The 9,497-nt window shown below is 42.3% G+C and overlaps 1 protein-coding gene and 1 non-coding gene across 4 annotated transcripts; both read left to right on the forward strand.

Moving 5' to 3' along the window:
* Positions 1 to 2,061: 2,061 nt before the first annotated feature.
* Positions 2,062 to 2,133, forward strand: trnae-cuc (transfer RNA glutamic acid (anticodon CUC)). The gene has a single exon. It is a non-coding gene; the product is annotated as a tRNA-Glu (tRNA).
* Positions 2,134 to 2,471: 338 nt separating this feature from the next.
* tsen34 (TSEN34 tRNA splicing endonuclease subunit) lies at positions 2,472 to 8,685 on the forward strand. Of its 3 annotated transcripts, XM_061877802.1 has the most exons (6): positions 2,492 to 2,630; positions 3,293 to 3,501; positions 5,413 to 5,673; positions 5,743 to 5,881; positions 8,043 to 8,321; positions 8,424 to 8,685. In XM_061877802.1, exons 3-6 carry the CDS (start codon positions 5,422 to 5,424, stop codon positions 8,609 to 8,611), a joined length of 858 nt encoding a protein of 285 aa, XP_061733786.1. In that variant the 5' UTR covers positions 2,492 to 2,630; positions 3,293 to 3,501; positions 5,413 to 5,421; the 3' UTR covers positions 8,612 to 8,685. The 3 variants fall into 3 exon arrangements, with proteins under 3 accessions (XP_061733785.1, XP_061733784.1, XP_061733786.1); XM_061877801.1 differs by lacking the exon at positions 3,293 to 3,501 and having other exon boundaries at positions 2,472 to 2,630; XM_061877800.1 differs by having other exon boundaries at positions 2,488 to 3,501.
* Positions 8,686 to 9,497: the final 812 nt, after the last annotated feature.

The following is a 9,497-nucleotide window of genomic DNA, read 5'->3' on the forward strand; positions in this document are numbered from 1 at the left end:
GCTTTTACGGCCCGCCCCCAATATTATTGTCCAGGTGGAAATCGGGAGAAATTCGGGAGGGGCACTGAACTTCGGGAGTCTCCCGGGAAAATTGGGAGGGTTGACGAGTATGAGTATTAGTGGTGAATGCGGGCCAGAGTTTGACACCCATGCCGTAGATGGTGAAATTCCTATATTCCTTGCAATAGCCCGTTGAGAAATGTTGTTCTTAAACTGTTTGACAATTTGCTCACGCATTTGTTCACAAAGTGGTGACCGTTTCCCAATCCTTGTTTCTGAATGACTGAGCATTTCACAGAAGCTGCTTCTTTACCCAACCAATCATTCACCCACCTGTTTCCTGCACACCTGTGGGATGTTCCAAATAAGTGTTTGATGAGAATTCCTCAACTTTATCAGTGATGCTGGCATCAAATTCTAAGGTTAATGATTATTTGCACAAAAAAAAAAGTGTTTATCAGTTTGAACATCAAATATGTTGTCGTTGTAGCATACTCAACTGAATATGGGTTGAAAAGGATTTGCAAATCATTGTATTCCGTTTATATTTACATCTAAAACAATTTCCCAACTCATATGCAAACGGGGTTTGTACATTGTGTATACAATAAAATTCTGGCAACGGAGCTGTCAGTTTTTACGCTATAGTCGTTTTTACAATTTGATGGATAACTTGCTTTGAAATCACAAGTCAAGCAGACGTATTTTCACTTTAACTTGAAATGTGTGATAGTACACTATTTTTTGCATTATGGAAAGAACAAATACATTTAGTAAGAAAAGATAAAAGACTTTACTGACACCTGTTATTTCAAGGCCTCTTTAAATGATGTGAAGGGCCAGATTTGTATATTTTTTAAAAATTTTTAATTGAACGACAAACATACATTTATAATACGCACAAAAGTCAAGGCACTTTCAACATCAGCGAAACATGTCACGGAAAGAAAACAAGCAAATACAGATAGAGTTAAGAAATAAAAGAAAAAGGGCTACCTAAATCACTTTAACTGTGTTTAACAAAGATATCAATTTAAGGCAGGCCTGGGGAATTATTTTGACTCGGGGGACACATTTAGAGAAAAAAATGTGTCTGGGGGCTGGTATATCTATTTTTAGGAACACTAATAAAAAAACTTCAAAATAATGTCTGATTGAATGCTAAAAACGTTATGACAGACTGCCTTAAAAAACATGACGGAATTTTATTTTTTCTATGAACGATAAAATACTGTATGTCACACCCCCTTCCAATTGACATATTTTACAATCGAGTAAAACGCGCAAAAATGCAACAAACAGTGAAATATGAACGCGAAGGGTACAAAATAAGCCCACCTACAATCTGATATATCTGCCATATCACTAAGCCTTAGAACTTTGTTGTGAAAATCTCCTTTCGCGTCCGTGGAAATGCTTCCCACCCACACTGCTGGTGCCTCGTCTGAGCTGCTGTGGCATAGATTACCAAAGTAACTAATTAGATGACCACAGTAACTAATTAGATGACCATAGTAACTAACTACATTACTCTAGTAACTGGTATATCATCCAAAAGCGCAGATTCCAACCATTGCAATACTTTCTATAGTTGAAGACTTACGGTCATTAGAAAACATCACTGCACATCATAATGGCAGCTCCACTTTATACAAACAAGGTAGACTGCAATCCTTTCACAGAAGCTTTAAACTCATTTAATGTAACAAGGGTTTTAAGTTGAATACTCGATTGTAGGTTATTCGGTGCTGAAAATAATAACCATAATATCGTTTTTTTTTTATTAAATGTGCTTTTCATGATGGTATCCTTACACTCAATTTTTTTTACTGCATGCCATTGGTAAGCGCAAGGGTGAGAAGAGATTTTAAAATTATTAGCGCCTGCTTACTTTTACCGCATGCCTTGAATAAGCGCAGGAGTGAGAAGAGGTTTTAAATCAATCAAGATCTAAAAAAAAATATTTGGGGATGTGCGGTGCGCTGGATTGCCGTACTTTCCCAAGGTCCGGATTGACGGGATTTGTACGCGACGGACAATACCACTAATCATCAGTAGCTTTCCCTGGTGGTCTAGTGGTTAGGATTCGGCGCTCTCACCGCCGCGGCCCGGGTTCGATTCCCGGTCAGGGAACTTGTTTTTTCCATGAATTGATTAACGTGGACCCCGACTTAAATAAGTTTCAAAACGTATTCGGTTGTTACCATTTAGCGGTCAATTTTAAGGAATATATACTGTACTGTGCAATCTACTAATAATATTCTAAACCAATCAAATTCAATCAATGATTTCCGGGGTTCCTAATAATTTGAGCTTCCAACACAAAAGTACACCTTTTCCTGAAAAGCGTCTCTAACGTCACTGATATAGTTTGACAGATACACAGCGCGTCACAAGAAGTGGACTAATTCATTGTGTTTTATTCAGCTGCTGATCAAACTTGTTTAAGTAGTCCTGGCTGACACTGACGTAAAAACCTACCGCCGCGGTGGTTTACGGCATGTCGCAAACGCGATGAAAATGTGCGGCATGCAGCCGTCACTGCACGCTAGCTAAGATGCTAAGTAAACAACATAAATCATCGAATCCAGCCTCTCGGCGCGATGGATTGACAGTTTGTGTGTTTTAAGGTAGTACAAAATAATGAAAGTCAAATATTTATTTTCCAGTTTTATTAAGGAGGCTTCTGTCGTGAAAGTGAAAAGTTACACACAACTGTGCTTAAAGGGAGGCTAGAAAATTAGATAACTCAGCTAAAATTGTGTTGTTTCGGTCGTTTTTCCATACATTTGAAACTCGCATATCCCCAAATTTAGTCTATTTTAAAGACTTTGTACTGTTTTACTAGGAGGCTTCTGTCGTGAAAGTGAAAAGTTACACACAACTGTGCTTAAAGGCCTACTTAAACCCACTACTACCCACCACGCAGTCTGATAGTTTATATATCAATGATGAAATATTAACATTGCAACACATGCCAATACTGCCTTTTTAGTTTACTAAATTTAAAATTTAAAATTCCCGCTGCGTTTCTTGTTCAAAACGTCGCAGAATGATGACGAGTATGATGACGCGTGTTTGTGACGTCTCGGGTTGTAGCAGACACGGCTAAAAGTCGTCTCTTTTCATTGCATAATTACACAGTAATTTGGACATCTGTGTTGCTGAATCTTTTGCAATTTGTTCAATTAATAATGGAGAATATAAAGAATAATGCTGTTGGTGGAAAGCGATGGATTGCAGATGCCTTTAGCACTGAAACACAGCCGGTGTTTCTTTGTTTGTTGTGAAGCTTTAACACAGAGCGGTCAAGCGAACATGTTTCTCTACGTCAACCAGCAAGTTTTTGGATGGGAAAATTGTGATATTAATTCGGCTCTTACCGGAGACTTGAGTGGATTATTGGACCTCCTCCTGTAGCTGTCAAAAAGGCAGCTGTGATCTTGGCTCATTGGCTTCTCTCAGAGACACTGGCGTTCACCGCAGCGATCCGACTTTGAGGTATGACTTTATAATCTCACTAAAATACTATTAACACAATAAGCAGATAAGGGGTTTTCCAGAATTATCCTAGTAAATGTGTTTAATTACATCTGAAACGATCACACTGCCATCGCTTTTTCTTTTTTTTTAGTTCTTCACTCTTAACTTTCCATATCCACGAATCTTTCATCCTCGCTCAAATTAATGGGGAAATCGTCGCTTTCTCGGTCCGAATAGCTCTCGCTGCTGGAGGCTATGATTATAAACAATGTGAGGATGTGAGGAGCTCCACAACCCGTGACGTCACGCGCACATTGTTTGCTACTTCCAGTACAGGCAAGGTTTTTTTATTAGCGACCAAAAGTTGCGAACTTTATCATCGATGTTTTCTACTAAATCATTTCACCAAAAATATGGCAATATCGCAAAATGATCAAGTATGACACAGAATGGACCTGCTATCCCCGTTTAAACAAGAACATCTAATTTCAGTAGGCCTTTAAAGGGAGGCTAGAAAATTAGATATCTCAGCTAAAATTGTGTTGTTTGGGTCGTTTCTTTTCATACATTTGAAACTCACATATCCCCAAATTAAGTTTATTTTAAAGAGTTTGTACTGTTTTTAATAGAGATGTCCGATAATGGCTTTTTTTTGGCTGATATTCCGATATTTTCCACCTCTTAATTACCGATTCCTATATCAACCGATGCCGATACATACAGTCGTGGAATTGACACATTATAATGCCTAATTTTGTTGTGATGCCCCACTGGATGCATTAAACGATGTAACAAAGTTTTCCAAAATAAATCAACTCAAGTTATGGAAAAAAAATGCCAACATGGCACTTCCATATTTATTATTGAAGTCACAAAGTGCATCATTTTTTTTAACATGCCTCAAAACAGCAGCTCGGAATTTGGGACATGCTCTCCCTGAGATAATCCTGATACCCACTACACATTAAAGTTAAAGTACCAATGATTGTCACACAAACACTAGGTGTGGTGAAATTTGTCCTCTACATTTGACCCATCCCCTTGATCACCCCCTGGGAAGTGAGGGGAGCAGTGGGCAGCAGCGGTGCCGCCCCCGGGAATCATTTATGGTGATTAAACCCCCAATTACAAATATGGGAAATACTATACATTGACTTTCACAAATTGCATTATTTTTTTAAACAAGCCTCAAAACAACAGCTACAAAAACAATGAAGGCTCACAGCTTTAGTCCAGAGTATACTAGAGTAATAAAGTAAACCATAACATAGTCCTCCTTTAGTGCAAGGCTGCCTGGCATACTGTATAACAGGAAATTATAAACTTGGCTCAATCTGCCTTGCTCTAACATATTTGTATGAGTATCACAAATGTGCTGCAAGCTAGTGGTGAGTGTTTTAAGTGGCCTACCAGTCAGTGAGAGCTTCGGAAATGCTGCGTTGAGACAGGGCACCTCCGTTCACTGACATTTTTTTTATCCTTCAGAGACACTTTAAAATAATCCCAAACCATAGACATGGTGGTGTCGTTAGTCACAGAGCTCGCTCGCTTCTTAGCCACGGCTACAGCACCGGCAGCAACACACTCTTGTTGTTATACTCCGCTTGCGGCGGTTTAATGAGGTCATCAAGCGTCGCCAGTAAATCTCTCATGCTGCAGTGGTGCTGCAACGCCTGTGTTGTGTGTGAGAGGGGGGGGGGGTTGACTGGGAGACGCCACTGCTCTGTACTTCTCCCTACATCCGTGTACCGCTCCCTGCAGCGGTGTTTTGAAAAGTCATTAATTTTGTTTTTTGAAACCGATACCGATATTTTCCGATATTACATATTAAAGCGTTTATCGGCCGATATTATCGGTAGGGCGATATTATCGGACATCTCTTGTTTCAACTTTTTTAAAACGACTGTCAAATGACCATTTTCGCTTTAGAGAGAAAAGATGGCCGAGAAAGAGGAGGAGCCATCTCTCCAAGGAGTTGGTGTGAGTCACTGTGACTCCGCCCCCTTGCTGTGGAGGATGAAGGACCTGCGGACGGTCAGATCCCTTGGCCTGGTGGGGGCGCTGCTGGGGTCCCTGCCGCGGACCCCCCGACAAAATGTCCGCCTGGGTCGGCCGTTGTTGCTACTGCCAGAGGAAGAGCGGCTACTAGCAGAGCAAGGCGTGTCCGCCATCTTGCCACCGGGACCGCTGGTCAGTTGGTGCCTGCGCAGCTGTCATCGGGACAGTAAGGCGTGTTTGATGAACTCTTGCTGTTGGTAGGACGCTAAAGGGGCGGAGCTTCGTCAGCAGGTGGCACAATTCGAGGAGAACCTGCGGTGGAGTTTTGACGAACAGCGCGTCCTCGCTCTGCGCGACAGGAAGTCAGCGCTGGTCAGAGCCATGAGCTCATCGCGTGCAGGTGAGCAAGTCCTCGCAATGACACGCACCAAGCGTTTATCATCTAATGCAGGGGTGTCAAACTTTTTATTGAGGCCTACATCGCAACTATGGCTGCCCTTCGTGGGCCACATTGAATGATATTACGGACCACATCGAATGATGTGGCAGGCCACAATAACTCATATGGCGGACAAATTTGAATGACATGGCAAGCCATAATAAAGGATGTGACGAGCCACGGTAAATTATATGGCAGACAAAATTGAATGACATGTTGGCCCAAATTAAATGACGTGAAGTACCACTTTAAATGATGTGGCAGACCAAATTGAATGAGGTGGCGGTCCGTATTAAATGATGTGGCGAACCACACTGAATGATATAGCAGGCCATGATAAATTGCGTAACGGGCCAGATTAAATTGTATGACGGACAAAATTGAATGACATGGTGGGCCAATTTAAATGACGTGACGTACTTCTTTCAAAGATGTGGACCACATTGAAAAATGCGGCGGACCATGATAAATGATGTGACGGGACACATTAAATTACATAGCAGACGAAATTGAAAGACATGGCAGTTCACTGTAAATGACGTAACAAGCCACTATAAATATATGGTGGACAAAATTGAATGATATGGCAAGCCACAATAAATGATGTGATGGGCTACTTTAAATTATATTGTGGACAAAATTGAATGACATGGTGGGTCAATTTAAATGATGTGAAGTACCACTTTAAATGATGTGGCGGACCAAATTGAATGATGTGGAGAACCACAATGAATGATATGGCAGGCCAAGGTCAATTGTGTAACGGGCCCCTTTAAATTATGACGGGCAAAATTGAATGACATGGTGGGCCAATTTAAATGACGTGACGTACCACTTTAAAAGATGTGGACTACATTAAATGATGTGACGGACCACATCGAATGACGTGGCAGGCCACGACAACTCATATGGCGGACAAAATTGAATGACATGGCTTTCACGGTAAATTATAAGGCAGACAAAATTGAATGATATGGTTGGCCATTTTAAATGACATGACGTACCACTTTAAATTATGTGGCAGACCAAATTGAATGAGTGGCAAACCACAATGAATGATATAGCAGGCAATGATAAATTGCGTAACGGGCCACTTTAAATTATATAACTATATGGCGGACAGGCCCTGCAATGAGGTGGCGACTTGTCCAGGGTGTACCCCGCCTTCCGCCCAATTGTAGCTGAGATAGGCACCAGCGCCCCCCGCGACCCCAAAGGGAATAAGTGGTAGAAAATGGATGGGTGAATATGACGGACAAAATTGAATGACATGGTGGGCCAAATTAAATAACGTGACGTACCACTTTAAAAGATGTGGACCACATTGAATGGTATGGCGGACCACATTGAATGACATGGCAAGCCACAATAAATGATGTGACGAGCCACGTTCATTTACATGGCAGACAAAATTGAAAGACATGGCGGGCCAATTTAAATGACGTGAAGTACCACTTTAAATGATTTGGACCATATTAAATAATGTGGCGGTCCAAATTGAATGATATGGCGAACCACTTTGAATGACATTGCAAACCATAATAAATGATGTGACAGGCCACAATAAATTATCCATCCATTTTTTACCGCTTTTCCCTTTTGGGGTTGCCGGGGGTGCTGGAGTCTATCCCAGCTGCATTCGGGCGTAAGGGGTGTACAACCTGGACAAGTCGCCACATCATCACAGGGCCAACACAGACAGACAACATTCACACTCACATTCACACACTAGGGACCATTTTTAATGTTGCCAATCAACCTATCCCCAGGTGCATGTCTTTGGAGGTGGGAGGAAGCCAAAGTACCCGGAGGGAACCCACGCAGACACGGAGAGAACATGCAAACTCCACACAGAAAGATCCCGAGCCCGGGATTGACCTCAAATTATATGGCGGACAAAGTTGAATGACGTAACAGGCCACATTAAATTATATGGCGGACAAAGTTGAATGACATGGCGCGCCAATTATTAATGACGCGATGTACCATTTTACATGATATGGACCACATTGAATGACGTGGTGGGCCACATTAAATAATATTGTGGACTACATTGAATAATGTGGGGCACCCCCAGGCCTTGATTTTGACATGTGATCTAATGGCTCCGGTCCACTTGTAGAGTCTGAATCGGGCGGCGATGATGAAGACCTGCGTGGACGCCTGGAGGCCTTGGAAGGCAGCTTCAGCTTCCCTCGCTCGGCGTTGGCGGTCCAGCTCAGCACAGCAAGGGCGGGATTGGCCTACTGCCCCGAGGACCGCACCCTCCTCCTGGCAGGCGTGCCCACTGGCCAAGAGCCACAATGCAACACACGATACCAGGTGTTTAGAGACCTGAGGGGGCGGGGCTTCTACCTCACTTCAGCCGGCAAGTTTGGCGGCGATTTTCTTGTCTATCCCGGTGAGTTTTTTTTTTTTACCTTCTCTAAACTTCCTGGGAGCATCCTTTTTAACTTCCTGTGTACGACTCCGCCCACATTGGCGGGAACCTCGTCAATTCCAGGCGATCCCCTTCGTTTCCACGCTCACTTCATCGCCGTGTGTCTGTCCGAGGACGAGAGCGTGCCGGTACTGGATGTCCTCGCCGTGGCTCGGCTGGGCTCCAACGTCAAGAAGACTGTCCTCTTGTGCTCACCGCAAAGTGGCGGAGGCGTGACCTACTCGTCCCTGCAGTGGAGCGGGATGGTTTAAACCACGCCTTCCAATTCCTTCAAGTGAGAACTTCATTTTTTTTTTTTACAAGTGTAAATAAAATGTCATGTTTATACTCGTAACCTCTTTTTCCAAACTTAATTGGTTCTTGAACATGGTTTGTAAATCAAAAAGTTTTTACATTACCGGTAAATAAAATTTCTATACAAGAAACAAGGAGCAGACCGAGAAGGAGAGGGCAGGGGGTAGGGCCCGTGTGTCTGCTTTTGGAAGAGGCGCCGCTGAACGATAGTGAAATAAGTTTGCTTTTGGCATCTTTCTCCAGTAAAGTCAGTTCTCATCACAATTAAAAAAACTTGCTGTGGTTTGAAGCCGGCTTCCTCATCGTGGGCGGGACACAAAATTAATAAATGACATGGAGGCATATCTGGCGCCATCTAAAAGTTTTTAAACAGAAAAGTTTGCAAATAGAGGGGTTCGTAAATTTAGGTTCCACTGTCGTGTCACTAGTGCTGTGGTGCACTCCGTTTGAAATGTACAAAACTCCTTTAGTTTAACAGCTTACAACGGTTAAGAATTTGGTGTCGGTTTATCTTCTTGGCATGGAGCAAAAGGTAATTGGCAGTGACAACAACGCTGTGCATACTTCCTGAATGTTTTCAAACACACATTGGTGGCCCATTGCTTTCTTTGGACTCATATTGAGTTAGCAAAACTAGAAAATACTGTAAAAAAAACAAAAAAACCTCAAACAAATATTAAAAAAAGCACACAAAATGGGACACAGCTAACAGACTTAACAAGCACTGGAGATCGGTAACTCCGCTCACAATGGGCAAATGAAACGTTTGTACAACAAATATTTTAAATCGGTCCGTGGTATGGAAAGTGAAAATGTTATGTATTAATTGTAAAATCAACACTG

Source organism: Nerophis ophidion, linkage group LG18 (genome assembly GCF_033978795.1).
Source record: "Nerophis ophidion isolate RoL-2023_Sa linkage group LG18, RoL_Noph_v1.0, whole genome shotgun sequence".
Taxonomy (NCBI): Eukaryota; Metazoa; Chordata; class Actinopteri; order Syngnathiformes; family Syngnathidae; genus Nerophis; species Nerophis ophidion.

Bases quoted from the DNA above. Each gene is read 5' to 3' on its own strand.
- tsen34 (XM_061877801.1), top strand. From the start codon at position 5,422: ATGGCCGAGAAAGAGGAGGAGCCATCTCTCCAAGGAGTTGGTGTGAGT. The intron at 5,674-5,742 runs GTCAGTTGGTGC...TGCTGTTGGTAG, and splicing joins TCTTGCCACCGGGACCGCTG to GACGCTAAAGGGGCGGAGCT. The intron at 8,322-8,423 runs GTGAGTTTTTTT...CGTCAATTCCAG, and splicing joins CGATTTTCTTGTCTATCCCG to GCGATCCCCTTCGTTTCCAC.